We start from the raw sequence: 23,112 nt of genomic DNA, 5'->3' as shown, positions 1-23,112 counted from the left end.
CTCAGGACAACTCAGAACTCCAGCTCAGGTCCTTGAAAAGGACTGGAACCTCAGCCAAACTGAATGTCAAGTTTGTAACGGAATCTGTGACCCAGAGAATTTCACCCACATGCCCACTGTTGTCACTAAGATACGTTCTAGCGCCCAGCACTTCTCCTGCATTGTGTGTGGCACACCATACGTTGTGTTCATCTGACTCCCCAACTGCAGTATAAATATTATGAAGGCAGGGAGAGTGTCCATCTCATTCCCTGTTAGATTCTCATCTGTAGCACATAGTAGGTGTAGTTAATATTTGTGGAAGGAACCAAACAATGCAGTGACTTGCAGTTGCCCTGGGATGCTTGTATAATTTTGTATTTTGTTTTGTTTATTTGACCCACACGTACCTGGAAACTTCAGACATGTGCCATCATCACAAACACAGAGGAAGGTGATATTATTTTCCTTTTTCTTAGACATCGATGAATGCAGCATAATGAACGGTGGCTGTGAGACCTTCTGCACAAACTCTGAAGGTAGCTATGAATGCAGCTGTCAGCCAGGATTCGCACTAATGCCTGACCAGAGGTCCTGCACTGGTAAGTCAGTTTTAGCTTCCTGGGAACTCTCTCACTAACAGGTCCCTCTGTGGAGTGGTTCAGGCTTTGGAGTCAGACAGTCCTGAATTCAAAGCTTTGTTTTGTCACTTTTTCGGCTGTGCGTCCTCGATGAAGATCTTTGGCATCTGATCCCTCATCTATAAAAGGGGGCTCAGACTGCCCGTGTGGAAGAGTATGTCCAGCACTCAGCACAGGACCTGGCGCATGCTCAATAAGTGGAATATAAAATACATTGTCTTGATTGATCAGAGTTTTGAAGAATCTGATCTCATGGCCTGTTTCAGTGCTACTCAGGGTGTGTTCCTTGGACGGGCAGCCTCAGTACCACCTGAGAAAGTGTTAGAAAGGCAACATCTCAGGCCCCACCCCAGACCTGCTGAATCAGAAACTCCTACGGGGGCATCTCAGTAGTCTGTTTGCACAGGCCTTCCAAGTGATTTTGGATTTGTGCTAAAATTTGAGAACTGCTGGTCTCATTTACACTGCCTGTTGTACCACATGGGCTAGAAGAGCCATGTAGTCAGCCGGAGATGGGAAATGAAGTGGGTAATGTGGATTTTAATTTTGGCTCAGGTTAAGAAGAAAACTTAGGTTTAGGAACCAAAGTTATTTTATTGGACCTAGTAAAATCTACGTTAAAAGCCCTAGATATAAATTCAGCTATAAAAATTAAATTTTGAAAATCTAAGCAGATATGCTTATTTCAAGCATTTTTTATCTTAAAATATCTGTAAAACAGCAAATAATGGACATTAGGCATTTAAATTTGACAATTAGAAAAATAAGATTCATAATCATTTTTGAATGATAAATTTGTATCAGAGATAAAAGTGTCAATTAAATGGTGGTCTTTTTTTTTTCTTGAGTTTGGACTTTACCTAAATGTTTATTACATTTTATTAAAATTTTATTACATATGTAGTACTAGTAGTAGCTAATTTATTGAACACTTAGTATGTGTTCAAGTACTTGTGTTCACAAGTACTGATATGCATTTTTTTTTTTTAATGATGGTCTTTTAAGTGCATGTGGGCCTCCATCCTGAACTGTATGTTATAAATCTTGAAAATGGTTCTCCCCTTGTTTACCCAAGATAACCTGATGGGGTAGTTTATGTAAAGTGTCATTTGGATTTCAGAGCTAACAGTCTTATGCGAGCAGGCTGAAGTTACTTGATTTGGGTCACTTAACTTTTTCATCAATGATTAATGGAACCCTATCAACAACATGCCATTGTTGGTTTTATTCTCTGCAGACATTGATGAGTGTGAAGATAACCCCAATATCTGTGATGGTGGTCAGTGTACAAACATACCTGGAGAGTACAGGTGCTTGTGTTATGATGGATTCATGGCATCTGAAGACATGAAGACTTGTGTAGGTAAGCAAAAAAGACAGAATTTTCCAATTTGCTAGTTATTCACAAGCACTGTTAAATTACATAAAGATTTGTTTGGGTAGTGAATAGATCCTAAGGGAAAAGTAAGAATATTTAGGAGCATAATACTAATAATAATCCAAAGCTAGCACTCCAAAAAGCAACTCTCTTGTGACTGTGATATGATGCTCTTGTCAGATATGTTGTATGGACTGAGCTAACCATTGGTCAACTCCAGTGACCAAAAGACATTTCTTTTATGTCTATGCATTACTTCTGTCCACTTAACCCTCCTTTTGCTGTGACTAGAGTTTAGTTTGCTTAAGGCAAGCAAAACTTTTTTCTGATAAGAATGCAATAAATCCTAGAATGGATTGTTTTGGAGAGTTTCTATTGCTGTCTTCAAATCTATCAGACTTTTTAATGTAATATCTAATCTGCCTTTAATCCCATTTAGTGTATTTTTAATCTCAGACATTGCAGTTTTCACCTCTAAAAGTTTGATTTGGGTCTTTTTTTTGATATCTTCTGTGTCTCTACTTAATATATCCAATAATTTCTCTAGCTTTTTAAATACGGGAATACAGTTATAATAACTGTTTTAATGTCCTTGTCTACTAATTCTATCACCTGTGTCAATTCTGGATCATTTCAATAAATTGACTTTCCTCTTCATTATGGGCTATATTTTCCTCCATCATTGAATGCCTGGTAATTTTTGCTTGGATGCCAGACATTATAAATTTTGCCTTACTAGGTTCTGAATATTTTTCTATTCCGAAGCTTTATTTTGGAACATAGTTATTTGGAAACAGATCGGTTCTTTCAAAGTCTTGCTTTGAAGCTTTTAAGCAGCAGTCAGGGTAGGGCTAATTTTCTCTGTTGCTGAGGCAGGATCCTTCTGGACACTCTACTCACTTCCCTGTGAATTACAAGGTTTTCCAGTCTGGCTGGTAGGAGAAGGCACAATTCTACGCCTTCTGGGAACTCTGATGATTGTTCCCTCTAATTCTTTTGGATGGTGCTTACTCCAGAATCGAGAGTTTCCTTACATGAATATACTGATCACTACTCATCTGGGTGCTTGACTGGGACCCTCTGCAGATCTCTGGAGTTGTCTCTCCTTCTCTCTCTCTGTACATCTCTTTTCTGTCCTTTACTCAGCCCTATGAACTCTAGCTACCTTGGCCTTCCCCCTCACCTCTTCAACTCATGGACATTTCCTGGTTCCATCTGTCATCCCCCTTCCTATGCCATTGCCTTAAAACTCTCCCTACACAGTAATCTGGGGCATTTGTAGAACCCATCTAGTTTGTTTTTTCTCTCAGGAATCATTGTTTTTTGTTGCCTATATCGTCCTTTCTTGTTGTTGGTATTTTAGGTGAGAAGGTAAATTTGGTTCCTATTACTCCATCTTGGCCAGAAGCAAGAGTCTAGAATTGAAATTTTAAAATCACATCCCATTTGTGTCTTTCAAAAACGCTTACCGAATATTTGTGAAGTCCTAGAAATTAAAGTGAATGTCATAAAAAAAGATAATTTTTAATTTGGGAAAGAAGTGAAGTTTGTAACTCTCTGCACTAAGACTACTAGTTTATCTATCTTTTCTTTTAAGATATGGAACTAAAATGTTGGCATCATGCAGTCTGAATTAAAATTTTCATCTTGCAACAGAATATGCTGTTTGAAAAAGTTTTCTAGACTGTCACATAAACAGGCTCTATCCCCAACCTCGAGTCAGTCAGTTTATTTGATTACTTGACCTCCTGCTTGTGGCCCAGATAAAAAGCAGGTCTGCAGGGTTAGCCTTCAATGTAGGACACAAATGTGAATTGGGCTATGTAAATATACTTTTTTTTTTGAGTGAAAACATTTCATCTTTTCTATTTGTTTGTAATAGTTGCTTTATCTCAGGGGAGAATTTTCAGTGATATCAAACAAATGGTTATATGTATTAATAATATCTGTATTTTACAGATGTCAATGAATGTGATCTGAATCCAAATATCTGCCTAAGTGGAACCTGTGAAAACACTAAAGGCTCATTTATCTGCCACTGTGATATGGGATATTCAGGCAAGAAAGGAAAAACTGGCTGTACAGGTATGTTTTTTCAAATTGAACAATAAAACCATAAGTGGCTAAGAGATTGCTACCATAATTATAGATTAACATAAGTTTGAAAACTATTAATATTTTAATTGCATTATAAAGCATTTTGTATAGTATTTTTTCATTAACTTAGCCTGCACTTCTCTGAAATTTGTCATACTTTAGATTGGATCTAAGGTGAGGTTTTTTTCCCTTTACCTGTGAAAAAAAAGGCATATGAGATAAATTACCACCATAAATAACACTATAAATATCAACATTTTATGAGGTTAAAGTAACATTTTTATATCAAAGTAGTTAACGTGCTAACTACCAAACATATCCCTTTATTAAAGCAGACCTTTCCCAATAGCCTCCACTGCCACCCCTTTCATTTAAGGTTTTATAAGTGAAATTACTTTTTAAAGAAACACATCCTATTGTAAAGCAATTATACTCCAATAAAGATGTGGAAAAACAAACCCAACACATCCTACAATTCATGTATTTCATCAAGTCTCATCAGTCTTCTAGTTTCTTAAATTAATGTGCTTTTGTTCAATTAAGTTGCTTTAGCCCTAATTAGTCTTTATTTGTGGCACTTAGCAAATCTCATGAAGTGAGAATTAAACCATTAATTTTGCTTGTTTAATACCAATAGCACATAAGAAGGTCTTTTCACAATATTTGTAGGAGATTATTCTGTTAAACATCAAATGGAAGCAGTCACTCTGAGTGAATGTTGTTCTTTCTAAGTGTTTAATTGATGTTTTCATACTTGAGGCAGTGATGCTTAGTACATGGAACAATAAAGTTTTACTGTAGTTACCTATAGTAATAAAACAGATTATGGCCTATAACATAATTTAAAACATAATGGAGACCATGGTGGGCTTGAATTAGGTAACTGCATCATTTCTTTACAAATAATAGACTTTAATTTCAAAAGCCAGTTTGGCAAGCCATTGTGACTTAAAACAAACGTTAAAATATTTGAAGATAGGCAGTGTGGTACAGGTACAGATCCTTTTCTTAATTATATCAGCGTTTTTCAAGAAAGTTCCCAATATATGCATTATCATTTTAAACTGTTCAGTTATGCAAAGTTTCAAATACAGATATAGACATCACCAATAAATTACTATTAGTTCAAAAATGACAGATTCTAGCCAAATTATAAAAAGCATGTAGCTAGAATGCTTTCATGCTCACTATATTAGTCTTCATATGAAGCATGTCTAGGGGTCCATTCTGATAAATGGCACAGAGTTTAAAATCTCTAGTCCTCATGTGGTCTCTGGGGTACAAATGATGCTTATATCAGCATATCTGTGGTTCAAGATTTATTTTTAGCTTTCATTAAAAATATAGGACTTAGGGTATAAGGGGTGTTGGTCTGGTAGTAATGCAGGGGGAAGTAGGACAGTTCTATATTGCATTTTACCTAATAGAGGCTAATACCGTTGTTTGGCAAGGTATTTGAACTCACTGCAAGTCAACCCAGAGAACCGTGATTCTTATGAAGGGAGAAGTTAATCTAATGGGACAGTCTTCATTCCCTATAAGAAAAAGATCTCTAGAATTTCATGCTCCAGATTCCCGCTAACAGAGGCATGTGCAGAGGCTGACTGTTTTAGGCCTCTTATCATGAAGAAAGCTTAAATTTTCATGCAACATTAATATCATTTTAGGTACATGAGGAATAATGCATGTAATGCCCTTGGCACAGTGCTTGGCCTACAGTAGCTGGTCAGTAAATAGTAGCTATTGTTGTCCTTATAAAATGAGACACATAGACACAGTGTCTAGAAGCCATTTTAATTAAAACCATAACTTCTAGTCTAGCAAAATTCTGTACTTCTATTTATTGATATGCTTGAAATCAGTTTAGAGAAGGAAAATCTTACTCTGTATATGAAAAGGCTTGTTTTTCATAATTGAGTTTGCACAGACACTAAGACTATAGTGACGAGAGCTGTGTACTCCACATTAGATGAGATGACACCAGTTTTACATTAAGAACAGCAGTCTTTTAGTAAATTACATGAACAGAAACATGGATTTGAAGTCCAAGAAATATTCTGTAGCTTTCCCCAAAGGCCGACATCCCCCTTCCCACTTCTAAATTATAGCCTAAAATGATTTTTCAATTGCATAAAATTCAGCTAGTACTGTAGGAAGAAGAATTGAATTTCATGGTCCTTTTATTATCATGGTAGCATGGTATGTGATATTCTGATGTAAAGGAGTAGACCTCTGGATTTTATTCCTAGTTCTTTTACTGGTTCATGAGCTTGAAGAAATCACCAGGGTGCTCCATAGTTATGCAAGTGTTCCCCTTGGGTAAGCAGCCCTGCAGTGAAGTATGGAAGGCGAGGGTGTATTAGGGCAGGAAGAAAAAGAGGTTCTCTGTAAATCCTGCTATTAACAACCAAGGGTATCACATTTGATTGGAAATGACTTACACAAACAGGAATTGGCAGCAAGTTTGGTATACTCAAAAACAAGTTTTAAAAAATCTGAGCCAAAATGTTTTTTGAATCCCATGTAACTAGGGCTCTTTTAGCCTGCTTTTCGTTTAAAATTTGTGTCACTCACAACTTAGAATGCCATCAGGTTACCTTGGTGATAGTATGTTAAAGACAAGTGTTTATAATGTCCCAGGCAACTAATGTAAATAGAGATATGTATCTTGCTTAATGGGATAAGCAAGCCTTACAACAAATAACAGTGAAGAACAGACCTGGAAATATGTTTTAATGACAGACAAGAGAAATAGATCTACTTCTATTTCCGTACATATATAATATGTATACATACATATCATATGTACACATATATTTTAATGAGTACCTTGTAAAGGAATTATAAAAATATGTATGCTATTTCATAGGGAGGAACTTTGTTTCACAAGAACTTAAAAAATGTCCTCTGGGTTCCATTACAGCTTTGTCTAAATATTTCAGCTCCCTTGTCATTACTGATTGTTTCCATTTTAACAAATAAACATGTTTTTTTTCCCCCCAATCACTTTAGCAGTGTTCAGAATCCACCCACTGACTTACATTCCCAGCCCACACAGATGTTAAGTGTTTCTTTTTTCTCCTTAAGCTTTGTTCAAATCGTGGACATGGCTGAGGGGAACGTTCAATTGAATGAAGGGAGAATGGACATTTTCCTGTAACCTAGAACACATCTCTTCTATCCCTGGCTTAAGGGGGCTGGATTACAGTTTTTCTGTGGCCCACACATACAAGGCTTCTGATGCCCATTCTACATAATCGTAATCAGACAACAAATTGAAAGAAGAAAAACTAGGTTGCCGCTAGGTGCCATCCTTGGTGCGTCCTGGCTTTCTCATGCTGATCTGTAAGAATGCACCTACCATCACATGCTCGCTCGCTCAGTCAGTGAGTAAGGCATACGATGAAAATCAGGATTGTTTTCATTTAAAACAGCAGGATTGCTGGGCAACTCTATTTCTCAATCGTTCAGCTTTTCATACAAGACATGTTGCTGTGGGTATAGTCCATGCGAGAGAATCACGTACTTCAAAACCACCAGCACTCAGTGAAAAGTTGCCCTCATTTCCTTCCAGCCCCTTATCATTGCTAATTGTTCTCCACTGGCTGTCAGCCTGTGAAAACTCTGTGGGTGTTCAGTTAAATAGTCGTGGCTCAAATTTGGGTCCAAACTGAAAAATCCAAGTAGCCTTCACGTTTGGCCTCTCCATTCACCCTAACGCCCTCTTCCCCAACGCCTCACCAAGGAGATGCCACAGTGTGCCAGCCCTGCTGGACTAGGGTTCTCGTGACTGGTGCCCAGATGGCAGGAAGGCAGGCGTTTGTGTGGGTGACACAGCCTCTCCCGCCATGACTGTCAGAGGAAGCCAGAGCAGCTCAGAGCACAATCTCTTTCTCGAATGTCAGATTCAAGTGGAACACACCCAGAACCTGTGCGTGGGGTCTGCTCAGACCACACCCTTGCCCTTCACGAGAGCCATGCAAGTAGGACCTTTGAGTCTCTGTGAGGGAGCTTTGGTGGGGTGAAGGAGGTTGCAGTGTCAGCCCTAAATTTGAATTTCTTTGCTTTTCTTGGCGTGTGCTTAATCTTAAAAAGGAATTTTCTGTCTGGAGCAAACTTGTGGGGGAAAGAGAACATTTGTACAGAAAGAGATGTTCTTGGCAAGCGTGCGCTATGTTTCCCTCACATTATTGAAGAGTGGAGTGTTTGAATATGGTGTTTTTGTTTGGTTGTTTCCCTTATGGCTCAGTTTCCCCTTCTGTTTGCTTTTATAACGAAGTACAGTCTTAGGCCCAAGTCTGCCGTGGAAACAATTAATGAATAATGGTGTGTACACGCACACACACACGTGAAGAAACCTTTTATTCAGAGATGCCTTTAGACATTATGACCAAGTCTTTCTAATTCACTTGTGACATACCGGTAGTGTAAGCCATTGAGATAATGACTTATACAAAGATTCACAAAATGGAAAATTGAATATGGGCACCTGAGTTACTCTTCCCTCCTATTCCAAAGCCCACGATACACGGCCTCTTGCAAATATAATTTATTTTCACCCTGAAAACATTGTGGTAAAACGGCAAATATTTTCTTGAATTAGAAATTTATGTTCGTATATTATTCATGATGACAAAAAGGAGGGAGACTCTCCTTTTAAAAAACAATAGTTATTTTCTTAATTGCGAGATTAAATATGGAAGGTAAAAAACCCACATGAAAATAAGAGCATCTTTGGACATTAGAAAATTGAAAAGAAAAAGATGACAGGATTACTAGATTGACAGGCTACGATCACCTCTGAAAATTGTACTTAGTAGAAAAGATTAGTGAATATTTCTATAAGTCTGTTAATACCGCCAAGATTTTGAAAGCAGACCTTTAATCAGGACTTAGAATAAAGTCCTGATGTGACTAAAGAAATCAGTTTGATTAGGCAGCTGTGGCTCAAGACAGAGAGCCCCAAACGGGATGGGAAACTGGGTTCCAGGTGCTTCTGGCTCTTCCCCTCACTGACCTGGGGGCCCTGGCAAGTTCCCATGCCTTTGGGGACCTCTGTTTCCTTCTCTGAGAAGCCGAAGGTTAGGAAAGTCAAATTCTAAGGTCTCTGCACTTAGAAAATTCCTTGATTCTTGAACATCTAGAGGTTTCATCACTTAGGCGATCGAAAGTCATTGTTTCTACCTAACTCAGAGATCAGGACAAATAAAGCAGGGACGTTACGGCAGCACACTGCAAGAGCGGCGCTTTGCATCATTAACTCCGAGGGGAGCGATTATCTGAGGAAGAAAGAAGTGTCTGTGGCCCTGCCTGGGAGCCCTTAGGTCAGGCTTCCTTTCTTGAATTCCCTGCCTATTTACCACTATTATCCCTGGGCTGGCCTTCCTCCTCATTTCCTTGGAATGTGCCGTGCTCAATTAGTCCGTTGATTAAAGCTCCCAGTCACAAGTTTAAAGCTGCCCGGTATGTGCTTCCCTTGACCTGCCTTAATAACTCAGTAGGTTCATGTGGCTGCCAAGGTTACATTAAAATTCACCTACACAATACGTTGTAACTGTAAGAACATTCTTCTAGGCGTGTTTTCATTTTATACTTATTAGTGATATTGCAAAATATTCTTGCAGGAAAAATAACATCATTTTATTTTGTGTTTGCTCTAGAAGTTATAACAAAGCCAGAGATCTCAGGACCATTTCAGAACTTCAGATGGAACATTTGGCCAACACCATGTTTCCAAACACTTTCAAATCAGTTAATTGGGCTTCTTAAGTAAACAAAAGGGTAAACATAAGTTGCTTGCCCAGTTTAGTTTTCATGTCACTATTCAAGCGATCACTGAAAATTCTTGCAACATTTCATATGCCAAGATTTACCTTCTTAACCTAAGTTTTATGTTAGACATTGGTTTCCATACAGAATCATCGTATCCACACTTGGGAGTTCTTGTTCTTAGTTAATGAAAAAGTTGGTTATGAGGTTAAGTGCCTGTCTTTCATTATGAAATAGATCAATTTTGGGAAATAAGATTCTGGTACCAATTCCAATAATGATCACCAACTCCCTGTCTTACAGTTCAACTCAATTCTGACAACCACCTACCTGAAGATAGTGTCAGATTCCACAGGTTAAGGACTCAGTCCCATAAAATTGTCCACACTTCAGATGCCAGTCGCAAGTCTAGGTTGTCTGTTATGAGTGCTTCTGACCAGTTGGCTTTAAACCAAAGGATCCCACCACCTCCTTGAATTTGATTAATTTGCTAGATTGGCTCACAGAACTCAAGAAACCAGTTTACTCGTTAGATGTATCAGTTTACTATAAAAGAGTATAACTCAGAACAGCCAGATGGAAGAGATGCATAGGGCAAGGTATGGGGAGATGGCACAGAGCTTCCATGCCACCTCTGAGCAAGCCATTCTCCCCAGATCCTCACTGTTCACCAACCTGGAAGCTGTCCAAACCCTATCTTTGGGGTTTTTTCTAGAGGCTTTATGACAGAGGCACGATTGATTAAATCATTGACCTTTGGTGACTGATTCAACCTATAGCCCCTCTGCTCTCCCTAGAGGTAGGGGGTGGGACTGAAAATTCCACCTCTCTAATCATGCCTTTGGTTCTCTTGGCAACCAGCCCCCATCCTTAAAGTGCTTTCCAAACGTCACCTCATTAACATAACAAAAGACACCTTTTCCGCTCTTAGCACTTAGGAAATCCCAAGGGTTTTAGGAGTTCTGTGCCAGAAACAGGACAAAGACCAAATATACACTTCTTGTTATAAATCACAATATCACAGGAAACAAAACATATTTTACTTTATAATTTATAGTCTCTTTTTTTTTTAATTAAATTTTGTTGGAGTATAGTTGCTTCACAGCGTTGTGTTAGCTTCCACTGCACAGCAAAATGAATCAGCCATACATATACATATAACCCCTCCCTTTTGGACTTCCCTCCCATTTAGGACACCACAGTGCATTAAGTAGAGTTCCCTGTGCTATACAGTATGTTCCCCTCAGGTACCTATTTTATACATAGTATCAGTAGTGTATATGTGTCAATCCCAATCTCCCAATTTCCTCCAACCCTGCCCCTTTCCCCCTTGGTATCCATACATTTGTTCTCTACATACATTCTCTTCTATAATGCTTTTATATTATAGAATCTATCTTGGCTAAATTTGGAAATGGAATTTTGAAGAATGGAGGAGAATTTTTGAGAATTTGAAGTCTTTTAGCAATGTGGCCCTAATCTGGTTCTCCCTTTACTGAAAAATCTCTCTTGAATTGACTTGAGTTTTACAGGAAATATGCAAGAAGGCTTGGGTCCCAAAGCGCCGGCTAGAGAAAAGATAGTTCACACACTGCCTTAAGGAATATTCTCTGCAAATGCTTGAATTAGCAATACCTAAAGTAAAACTTTTATAGAAATAAAGCGTGATTAAATAATACGGTGTTTTACATTTAAGAATAAAATATATTTAGTGTATAGAATGTGATTGAAAAAGTTTTCTAACATGCCAACAACATTGTATTCCTTTATATAAGATATGAAAGCAATGTGCATCATTTCTCTATAGTTGATTTAATAAAAATATTGGGAATAGAAACAAATGACCACGAGCATTAATAGGATAGAATGTTAGGCAACTCACTTTTTAAGATCTTCAACTGGAAGGAGCTTCATTTTGTTTTGCAGTGGCTGGACACTTACATTAAAATAATGGAAAATAATTAGAGTTCACAACAACAAGTAGCAGTATGTTGTTCTTCATAAATTGAAATTTAAATCTGTTCAATTTATGTAGCTTATACATGTGGATGCTAAACCAATCTATGTTATACTGTGAGAAATGTGAAAGCAAGTCAACTTTTGAATATTGCTAAGTTATTTAAAAGAGCCAAAAGGCATCTTTGCTAAACTTTGTTTAAACCACTGGTTATTTTTCCAGACATCAATGAATGTGAAATTGGAGCACACAACTGCGACAGACATGCTGTATGTACCAACACGGCAGGAAGCTTCAAATGTAGCTGCAGCCCCGGGTGGATTGGAGATGGCATTAAGTGCACTGGTGGGTTGGAAAATAACAAACTGCTTCTCACGAACTGCATGGATTATAAATACGAAAATATCAGCTCTGTAAAGAAAAATTTAATTTGTGTTTTACTGATTTTAAATGTCACATTTTCTGTTCATAATGATGTGTGGCCTCTTTCCTTAAGATCTGGACGAATGCTCCAATGGGACCCACATGTGCAGCCAACACGCAGACTGCAAGAATACCATGGGCTCTTACCGCTGCCTCTGCAAGGAAGGATACACAGGCGATGGCTTCACTTGTACAGGTAGGCTCGTGTTGGAAACAGCTGTGTAAACGGCAGTCAGAAAAGCAAGGTGCTCGACGTCTTTCAAACCATCAATTCTTTTCTGAAGGCTGGGTCAGTTATAGACAACTTGGAACAGAAAATATTGGTTATTTGAAGCGACATTCCTGTGGAATGGAAATTTGTAGCCGACGCAATTAGGGAGACCTCAGAAACAAAATATATATTTACATAGGTGTATATATAGTTATATAGTTGATATTTGTGTCACTGTATGTAATGATGTCATGAGTTTAAAATAAATCACACTTCCTTTCATAACCCTTAGCCTTTATATTTTTGTGCCTGTTTCTCACTGCTGACTTGTTTTCCATATTAAAACCAAGTGTGAACTTGCTGGAGGAACCTACGTGAAGAAAAGAAATTAGACATTCTGGATCAGATCAACAGCATATATTTTTCTTCCACTTGCCATCGTTGTTATCATTCCACATTAGTATAAGTGAGAATTTCATAACTGCTTTGAAAGGAATTCATTCACTTCCAGTGTTACAATATGTTAATGACATTTTCTTCTCAGTGCTAATGAATAGTCATAGAATTAATGTGAACTATTACATACATTTAAATATGTATGATTATAAAGAAATGATATATACACTTATCATGACCATGTATATACAGACAGCACTTTTTAAGTCAGGGCATTGGTATTAAATAAGATATTGAGGTACATTTTTCATTGGCCGTTAGGTAGCATAGAAGCTCATAGGACCTGAAGCATCAGTTTATCCTGAGTACTCTGCTCACAAGAAGCCATTTAAACGTAAAAGGGGCTGAGGGCCAGTAAGTGATTTATCTGGATTTTGTTTTAGCTCACTAAAAGTTTTATCATACTTGAAATTGTTTTTGCTTAACCCAGTGAAGTTCTGTCATCATAAACTTCCCATTGCTTTTTAGAAAATATTCCAAGTTTCATGTACCAGGCATGTATGGTTCATGTGTTTGATAGTTAACACCTGCGCTTAGTAGCAAAACTCAGAAGAGATTAAGCAGGAAGTTTTGGTCTCCTCTATAGTTGCTATTCTAGGGCTTTTGCTGCCCATCTGAGCAGAGCCTTAAGCTTGAGAATCAGGCCCAACCATGACGTGTTATTTCCTGTCATGGATGTGTCCTCACGTTGATGACCCTGCTTGCAAAAGTCTTAGTGTGAATGATGTGTTTGACTTACTACCCATTAGCGATAATTGAGCATTCAGGATTCTGTATCTGAACCCCATGTTGACTATATATTCAATATTAGTATTCAAAAGAGAAAATTGAGTTTAATGTGTCCAGTAGAAATGATGATGAAATACCGCTACCCTCAGGAAGCTGACAATTATAAAAGTTGTTGGACCTGAGGAATCAGAAAACTAACTAAGGAAGAGTAACTTGTGTTTCTTTCTGGCTGTAGATCTTGATGAGTGCTCTGAGAATCTGAATCTGTGTGGCAACGGCCAGTGCCTCAACGCCCCGGGAGGATATCGCTGCGAATGTGACATGGGCTTTGTGCCCAGTGCTGACGGGAAAGCCTGTGAAGGTAAGTGATGGGCAAGCGGCCGGGGGCCTTGCGGGGCCTGATGAGATCAGCTTATTTAAACATTCCTGATGCCTTTCATTTGTTTGTTTTTTACACCGAGTTGTGTTTTGGCTTCCCATCTAACCTGGTCAGTTCAGTTTGTGGAGGGATTGGGTCTCCAGCTGGACCATTGCTCTTTGTGTAGAGAAAATCTCAGCTCTTTGGCCGTAAGCTGCACATCCAGCCTTGGCCAGATGATCTGCAAGAGTACACCCATCAGTCATAGGAGAATGGGGATAACCAAGTCAATGCAACATATTCATCCCCATTGCTGGCGGAAAGAGCTCAAAGTGCTGGTGCCCTGATAGTGAAGGATTCTTTTCAAATATGGAAACACAGTTTTTAATCTCTGCTGTGGTTTTGTTTCTAGAAATAAAGGCTTTAAAATAACAGCAGAGTGGATAGTCTTGTCTGTAGGTAGAACAATGTCCTGGCTATGTCTCACATGGTCTCCAAATATCTAATACGTATGAACGTGCAACAGTCTTTTGCAAATCCACTTAGTAAGGAACCCCTAGGGATGATACCATACGTCAAGATGTCTCTCAGCGTAAGGCTCCATCTTCCTGAGAAGTGTTGGTCAGACAGGAAGAGTCCTGAGAGCCTGTTGGCTGAGGATGGATCCCACTAAGAAACACAGGATTCTTCTCTTTACCCACACTTGTCAAATTGAAGCACATTATCCCTCATTGAGAAGAATTAGTGACCACAGTGAACTGAAAAAATTTCAGTAGAAATAAACACACGGTAACGATTGACAGTAGAGGTTTAAACAAGACCCTGATTAATGTCTTAACTAATCGTTGTTGCTTGTTACTAGGACATTAACTCAAAGTCAGTCGTTAGCTGTGACATGTATACTAATTCCCTCATATAGTTCTATGTAAATACTTTTCTTTGTTATGGAACCATTGGATGTTCTTTATACAGTTTATATGAAATAGGCAGAGTTTGATATAAAATTCCTCCGAGGCAAGAAACTAATTGTGCTCTTGATCATGTGCCTAATGCCTTGTTTACTTCTGTTCCTGTGAACATCCAAGGAAAACAGGTACTGTGCCACCTCTGGGAGCAGAAATAGGCACAGTGAACGTTTTGCTTCCCTTAATGCTATAAGGGAATGTTTTGTTTGTTTGTTTGTTCTTAATATAAATCATCACTGGCAGAGTGTTCATGGCTATTAAAAGCCAGTCTCAAGGCTGCAGATGTGCCTGCCTGCCAATTGCACAAGCAGCATGTTAATGTGAGGCAGGGACAGAGGCCTGGAAAAAGCCTCCGCAGTTTTTAGATCTCCGTCAACAACTGCAAACACACACCACGGTACTAGGAACACAGAGGACTACAAAAACTGACGATAAAAGTTACCACAAAGCCTTTGTGGTTCTTAAAATTTTAACTCACAACAAAAACAGTGAACGTATAGATAAGAACAACCAAAGAGTTTAGTCTAAGTTGGCTTGTTGGCTGTTATCGATGTGGAGCTACATAAAACACCATAATGAGATGCATATATATAAAATGCTTAGCCCACTGCTTGGCATGTAATAGGGGCTGAGAAAAGGGAAGTTCTCACCTAGGAGACTTCCTTACAGATGACAGATATCTGAAAGTCTACAGGAGAAGGACCTAGGTCGATGTCACATAGTCTTCATTTTCTTAATAGTAACATCATTTGCCTAATTACATCAGGCAGTTTCTTTAGCAAAAAAATAATTTAATTTCTCCCCCCTTTCCTCCTTTCCCAAGATATTGACGAGTGCTCTCTTCCAAACATTTGTGTTTTTGGAACCTGCCACAACCTCCCTGGCCTCTTCCGCTGTGAGTGTGAGATCGGCTACGAACTGGACAGAAGCGGGGGGAACTGCACAGGTAAGGCATCTATTTGCATGGAAATCTGCTCCCAGGCGTCCCAGGGGACCCAGCTGTTGGGGCCTTGCAGGATCGCACAGGGATATTCGCAGAGTCACGAAAGAAAAGCAGGGATGAAGAAGCATTAGGAATCACGGAATAAATTTCTTCAGACCTGGAACTGATTAGATATGAGCATGCAGAGGAAAAAGTTGAAGAGAGTTGAAGGTGCAGAGGTAGTAGCCTAGAATCAAGCTCATGGTTACAGAGGCATGTTCCGGGCTTGCCGTTCCTTTTCTCCTTGGGCACATTTTTGGAGAGTTTCCTTTTGAAGCCTGGGCCCTGGGATCATGGGTTTTGCCTTGAACTTCTCTGCTGAGACACCCACTCCTTCCGAGCCCTGGCCTGTTGGTGGTCACCAGAGAACGCGGTACCTAGAAGTCAACCGCCCATTTCTAGTGTGTCGATCGTTTTCTTGTAGAGCAAAGAACTCTTCAGGAACATTAAAAAAAAAAAATTAGAAAAGCCGTAGCAGGCACTCTGTAGATCCTCATTGGTTGATCTCGGCACTGAGTTAAGACTTTGAGAGCCATTTGCAGTTCTCCACCCTAGCGTCCCCTTCGATTCAAGGATACTAAGGAAATAAGGTCCATTCTGTACGGGCTCAGGATTTCAAGAAAGCCCTAATTTTTCCAGCTGCCTAAACAAGCCGTGACTCAGTGGCTCTCCAGTTATGACCACCTCCCTGAAATTGCTCAGGACTAAGGTATTCTTGCCCAAGCACACCTACTTCTCTTGGTTTTTCAAAAAAACTATTATGACACCAAGCCGGCCTCTAGCACACAGCAGGAAGTCACCTCTCCACTGCCACGCCTCCTCCTCAGTTCTCCAAATCACCACCAGCATCATTCTACCTACCCTGATTCCTGTTAGTCTATCCTTTCCCTCTAAGGTCACATGCGATTTAAGCAAAAGAATTTTCCACAGTGGAACCTCCAAGAGGGTTACCAGGTCCGACCGAACAGGAGGACCGGAGCAGGAAGTATCATCCTCATTTCCCAGTCTCTTCTCTCTGAATCAGCGTGTCTGTTCTTGAATATTTTACAAGTACTCAAAATAGACAAAAGGATTGCACGGGGGTGGAATTCGCCAAAACCCCTGTCTTAAATATCTGGAATTCTGTACATGTTTTTGGAACAGAAACTGAAAGGGAAATATTCAACCCAGCATCAGCGACGGGAGAGAGACTCTTAGCAGGCCTGCAGAAACACGCTAAGCCCCGTGTGTGTGTGTGTGCTTGCGCTCAGCTGTACCGAGGCAAGCACGCCCAGCGGGGGAGGCAGCAGAAGTCGCCTGCAACTGACGGTTCCCTGGGACATCTTGCTCTCATTTGATAAAATAACAAGCTGCACATATTAAATATATTTTCTTAAAACCTGTGTCTGAAGTTTTGGTTGACCGAGGTCACAGTAGTGTTTTGCTTTCAGTTACCTTCACTGAAATATTTTTCCTAGTTCCAAAGTTATATTTTCTCCTGATGACAAATTTGAATGCTAAATGTGTTCCAGGGGAAAGAGACCAAAGACTATGACATATTTCCTTCCTGAAGGGTTTTATTTCAGAAGTGGAAGACTATATTTCTAGGGGTAATTACAACTGGAAACTCTTAAAAATTCTAGTTGGGAGCGCTAGATTTGGTGCTACCGTTTTATGGTGATGCCTTCCCCGCGTTGGCTCGGGTGATAACTCTGCCCCTTGCTGTTTGGTTTTAGACGTTAATGAATGTCTGGATCCAACCACGTGTATCAGTGGGAACTGTGTCAACACCCCAGGCAGCTATACCTGTGATTGTCCACCCGATTTTGAGCTGAATCCAACTCGAGTTGGCTGTGTTGGTAAGATCTTAAAAACTTTTCAGAGAAACATACTGTTGGTTATTTTTAAAGCAACATTGAACGTTACATCCTCAAATTTTTAAAAAGTAATCGTATAAGAATTTAAACATTTCCTAAATATGGTTTATACTCTCAGGTCCTTTTCTCTAGGTAAATTCCCAGTATATGTGTTTGGGCACTTTTTAGTTTCTTAGTAAATTATGGTTATTAAACCGTTTTTTGGAAGTGGGTTTCAACCCTTACGTAGAAAGAATTTGCCTGACGCCTTTTTGTTTGTATATGGTAAATAGATACCCGCTCTGGAAATTGCTATTTGGATGTTCGACCTCGAGGAGACAATGGAGACACAGCCTGTAGCAATGAAATTGGAGTTGGTGTTTCCAAGGCTTCCTGCTGCTGCTCTCTGGGTAAAGCCTGGGGTACTCCTTGTGAGCTGTGCCCTGCTGTGAACACATGTAAGTGGACATCCTCCTATTTATTATTATTATTCCAGCTCAGTCCAGTTCTCCTTTCTAGCTCCAGAGAATAGAAGCCACAGAGGGAGGGAGCTGCCACTGGTCTCTAGTCTTTAATCAGGGAGGGGAGATCAGTCCTTCCAGCCCTGTTGAAGAATCCCACTCCCAATTTGGAAGTCAGAACATGTCCCCAGTTGGCTTGCACTAAAAGGTCAAGTAGGGCAGCCAACATCTCATTTCTGTCTGAGTGAAAAGAAGATAGCAGTATTTTAAGGAAGATTTTCCAGGCTAGGTTACTTATATTAGGGCACATTGATCTCTCCTCTTGTCATCTACTGGCTAGTCTTAGAAGCTCTAGGACAGATGGGAGTTTCCCTGGGTGAAAAAGAAGCAATTAACTAAGCAAATATGAAACGGAAAATCATTCCATTCTTATGGTATGACTTGAAAGAAAGCTTTAGAGTGTGATTTTAAGGACATGTCTTCTAAAAACATAAAAGGCTTTCCTTTTTCTAAGCGGATGCTGTATTACGATTTAGAGTCAGATGTAGCTTCTGGGGCAAAGGTCAGTGGCTGCTGCTTACAGGGTATATTGGGATAGGTATTGATTCTTTCCTTGCTGAAGGGTCACTTATTTACTTTTTCTGAAATTATTTGTTGAGTACCTAGAGGAGGTACTTTGTGTGTGCAGAGGTGATAATTTATGGATAATTGGATGGCTAATTCTAGTCTAATGGGTAGTTCCTGCCTTCCAGGAGTGTACAGTCTAGCAAAATATGACCTAAACATAAGAGCTGTAATTCAACGTAGACCTCAATAAGGGAAGAAAGAAGAGCAGACTCAGTGCCGTGAGTGGGAGAAAGAGCACACCTGGTTCCAGTGAGGACTGTGTCACTCGCCACCCATGTAACTTTGGAGTCAGCAAGCCTGTTTCCTCATTCATAATATGCCTCATAGGATTAAATGAAATCACTCACGTAAAACACTCAGCCTGCTTGGCAGGCACCTCCTTCCCTCCTTTATTCAGAAAGGGAAGTCAGTTGTGATTGACAGTGTGTGGTGATAACTTGGTGCATTTTTTAACTGGGGCTTGAAGGAAGGGTGTGTGACATGAAAGAGGGGACTTAAAAAGAGTGGATGATTGCAGGAAGGGGAGAGAAAAATAAAAGAGGAGGATAGTTAATTTCACTGATGTTGAAAGAATCAAAGCAAGATGGTTAGGTGAGGTGCAGGGGGAGTCAGTTCTATTGAGTAACAATGATTAGCCAAGCAATAGAGGTCCACCCCACCTCAAACTGGATCAGAGCTAGAACTGGAATACATACATATATACATTTATGCATATATACATATAATTTCAGAAATCGAGGAGGGGGATTATCAGATTGGGAGAGACCATGATCATTATGAAAGAACTGATTCTTACAGATGCTTGTCAGGATGATACAGCAGATTCAGGTCATTCTTATCCATGTGTTCCTGTATGGCTCACACTGCCGGTGCATGGCACTGAAAGAAATGTTTTCGAGTGAAATACTTGGATGACAGAATTAATGGAGGGAATCAAAGGACACTGTAAAAAGTTGGTTTTGGAAACCAGGGGAATTAGTGTTGCCATCAGTAGAAACAGAGGGGCAAGAAAACTCTCTAGTCATTGAGGAGAGAAGTGGGATGGGAACCAAGAAAGAACAGCTTTTCCTAAGGCTCTGTTTGGAAAGGGTTTTGGAGACAAGCTGATTCACAATATTAAGGGAAGTTGTGATTCCCAGGAAATAAGACTGAACAAAACATAAAAATGGAGGAGACGGTTGCAAAATAAAAAGGGAAAGAAAATCTTTAAAAAGAAATAATGATGGAGACAGAGAATAAAATAGTTCATAAGAACATAAGAGACAGAGAATAAAATAGTTCATAAGAACATAAGAGATAGAGAATAAAATAGTTCATAAGAACATAAGAGATAGAGAATAAAATAGTTCATAAGAACACAAGACCAGAGAGTAGGCGGAAGGTTCAGAGACTGAGGACAGTAGCCTTACATTTGGCACACACAGAAAAAGCCATTTGAAAGGAGAAGTATATACAAAGATGTTAACCTGCTTCAGGTGAGTGGGGTAACTGCCCAAGATGCCTGAAAATGAATATTTTAAGATGGATATGTCCGTTTTTCTCTTGAGGATACTATTTCTAGAAATTTTAGATTCAGAAGAATTCAGTCTGATCTTTTTGTTGTTGTTTCCATAGCTGAGTACAAAATTCTTTGTCCTGGAGGAGAAGGTTTTCGACCCAACCCTATCACGGTCATATTGGAAGGTAATTCTGTTTCGCTTATCTTAAGGTGCACACCTTTGGAACTTCCTCGGTTTTATTTACAATGCTGTCGTTGTCGTTTTGATAGATATCGATGAGTGCCAGGAGCTCCCAGGGCTGTGCCAAGGCGGGAAATGTATCAACACCTTTGGCAGTTTCCAGTGCCGCTGTCCGACGGGCTACTACCTGAATGAAGACACCCGAGTGTGTGATGGTACGTGGCCCTTTTAGGATGACAGGTTCTTTCAGCTATTAAGAACTGACCTCGAAAAACAGCATACAGTTAGTCACCAGGGAAACTGAGACTCTAGCAATACAGCACAATAGTCTAAGTGCGAACGTGGCCAGGAAACGATGCCACACGTGGCAGCTTGCGCTCATGTTAGTGACAGAATATCATGTCCAATACACCCTAAATCGCCCTCTTTTTTTTTTTTTTTTTGAGAGAAATGGTGTTTTGTTATCTTGAGCCATAGTCCTGTTTATGCCTGCAGAGTTTTCCATGCTTTTCAGAAAAGCCATTTTTATCGGAGTAGCACAGGTCTCATTTCAGTGGCTTCTATATTCTGGACAGTTCTGGGCTCTTCTTCTTGTCCTTTACCACTTCTCATTTGTACTAAGCATTTAAATGAGCTTCTCTTTGGAGGCAGCCCCTTTGGTTTTATGATGCAAGTGATGACTCCTGTTCATCCTGTGTTACTGGGAAGGTGGAGACTATCGACCACTGTTAGCTTTCAGAGCACGTGGACCACTGACCCGCGTGGGGAAATGGTTTTCATCTATATACAGGAGTCACACAACGGATTTGGGAGGAGAAGACCTCCCTGTGTCCTGGAGGGGAAATATTCCTCTGCTTCTCCAAAAGGCTTATTAGGTGATCTCGGCAGTGACAACCTTGTTGAGTATTAGTCAAGCATCACAATACACATGACACATCTTAAGACCCATGGAGTTAACAAACATTAGAATCAGCCCCTGTGTTTGAAAATGGGGAAGGAGGCGTGATATACCTCTTTCTGTGCTGTCTTACCAGTGCAGATTCATGAAGCCAGTTTTTGATGGCTTCAGGATATATCATATCCTTCCTGAGATTTTGTGAACATATGAAGTACCTAGCTATCTTCCTGAAAGATACTTGAGAATGATAATTTCTCCACATTACCATCACTGCACGTGTTTGAGGATGTTTTGGACTCGTTTATTAAGAACTCATATCAGAAGGTAAAATTTCCTTTTCTAAAACTCCTCTCCTGAAAATGCACACATTAGCACAGACTAAGGACACTGACGAATGAAACATCCATGTTCCTTATCCAGGTTGCGAAGTGCCCTGTGGATTTTCTCCAAGACCATCAACATTTATATTGACCCTGAGTACCAGAACATTCCAAAGAGTGAAATTTCCTTATTCACATACCACTTTCTCTTTGGATTATAGATGTGAATGAATGTGAAACTCCCGGAATCTGTGGTCCAGGGACATGTTATAACACCGTGGGCAACTACACCTGTATTTGCCCTCCAGACTACATGCAAGTGAATGGGGGGAATAATTGCATGGGTAAGTCCTAGCTTTTCTTTATAGTGCATGTTTGGTCCTCATCTGCAAAGAGAAAAAGAGCTTCCGAGCCAGCAGTTAGTCCTCAGCATTACGTTACTCGTAAGAGCGAGTACTGCCACCCTTTCACTGAGAGAGCCTCCTCTCCTGTAAAGCATAAGGGCCTTTTCTCACCACCTCGTGTGGGTGGTTGGGAGTTTTCTTTAAAATGTAATGTTGGAAAATCCCAAACAAAGGTTTAATAGTACTTCTTTTGTTTGACTTTGGGTGTATCTTTATACAACTATATTTACAGCACTGACCTACAGTATTAAAACATCATGAGTCGGAAATGAGAAAATCACTGCCAGATAGCAGTGGAGAATTGTTACCAGGAGACTGGGTGGAGAGTCACGTAAAGTTTATTAACACCGCAGCTACATAATGACTAAGTTCTGTGGCACAAAACAACAGGGAATATATTTCTCAAAGTCCTTTTTCTTGTAGCAGCATAGGACGACGGAGAGCTGTGTGAGAGCAGGCTTTTCCTGCCCTGATTGAAGTCAAGTTACAATACACTTCAAAAGAGATTCACTCCTTAAGTATCCCCTTAGAATCTCCCTGTCGTGATTTCCCCATGGCATCGCCAGTCCCTTAACTTCCTCCTTTCTTCTAGATATGAGGAGAAGCTTGTGCTACAGGAACTATTACGCTGACAACCAGACCTGCGACGGAGAACTGTTGTTCAATATGACCAAGAAGATGTGCTGTTGTTCCTACAACATTGGCCGGGCCTGGAATAAGCCCTGTGAACAGTGTCCCATCCCAAGCACAGGTGAGTTTTAGTTTCACCGTTACCAGAAAGATAGCTCGGTACATTACCCACAAATTGTTGGGGAAATGAATCTCGGCAAGGGAAGAAAAGGGTGCATCGTTGATCTTCATAAGAAAAGATTAGCTCACAAGGGCAAATAGTTAAAGTCACAGTTGATCTTAGTACTTGCAGGTGAAAACTGAGTCACAGAAT

General features: G+C 39.9%; 1 protein-coding gene across 2 annotated transcripts in view; it reads left to right on the top strand.

The window, feature by feature from the left end:
- Nucleotides 1–23,112, top strand: part of FBN1 (fibrillin 1) — a 253,616-nt gene that overhangs the window by 166,154 nt on the left and 64,350 nt on the right. For both annotated transcript variants that reach the window (XM_033851648.2, XM_073800934.1), the window contains exons 30-42: nucleotides 459–581; nucleotides 1,858–1,983; nucleotides 3,958–4,083; nucleotides 12,044–12,166; nucleotides 12,318–12,440; nucleotides 13,876–14,001; nucleotides 15,787–15,909; nucleotides 17,661–17,783; nucleotides 18,074–18,238; nucleotides 20,483–20,551; nucleotides 20,637–20,762; nucleotides 21,987–22,109; nucleotides 22,762–22,920. In XM_033851648.2, the coding sequence (XP_033707539.1) occupies nucleotides 459–581; nucleotides 1,858–1,983; nucleotides 3,958–4,083; nucleotides 12,044–12,166; nucleotides 12,318–12,440; nucleotides 13,876–14,001; nucleotides 15,787–15,909; nucleotides 17,661–17,783; nucleotides 18,074–18,238; nucleotides 20,483–20,551; nucleotides 20,637–20,762; nucleotides 21,987–22,109; nucleotides 22,762–22,920 (1,635 nt within the window). The remainder of the gene's footprint in view (nucleotides 1–458; nucleotides 582–1,857; nucleotides 1,984–3,957; nucleotides 4,084–12,043; nucleotides 12,167–12,317; nucleotides 12,441–13,875; nucleotides 14,002–15,786; nucleotides 15,910–17,660; nucleotides 17,784–18,073; nucleotides 18,239–20,482; nucleotides 20,552–20,636; nucleotides 20,763–21,986; nucleotides 22,110–22,761; nucleotides 22,921–23,112) is intronic.

Source organism: Tursiops truncatus, chromosome 2, assembly GCF_011762595.2.
Source record: "Tursiops truncatus isolate mTurTru1 chromosome 2, mTurTru1.mat.Y, whole genome shotgun sequence".
NCBI lineage: Eukaryota > Metazoa > Chordata > Mammalia > Artiodactyla > Delphinidae > Tursiops > Tursiops truncatus.
This window is presented reverse-complemented; position numbering and strand designations above follow the sequence as displayed.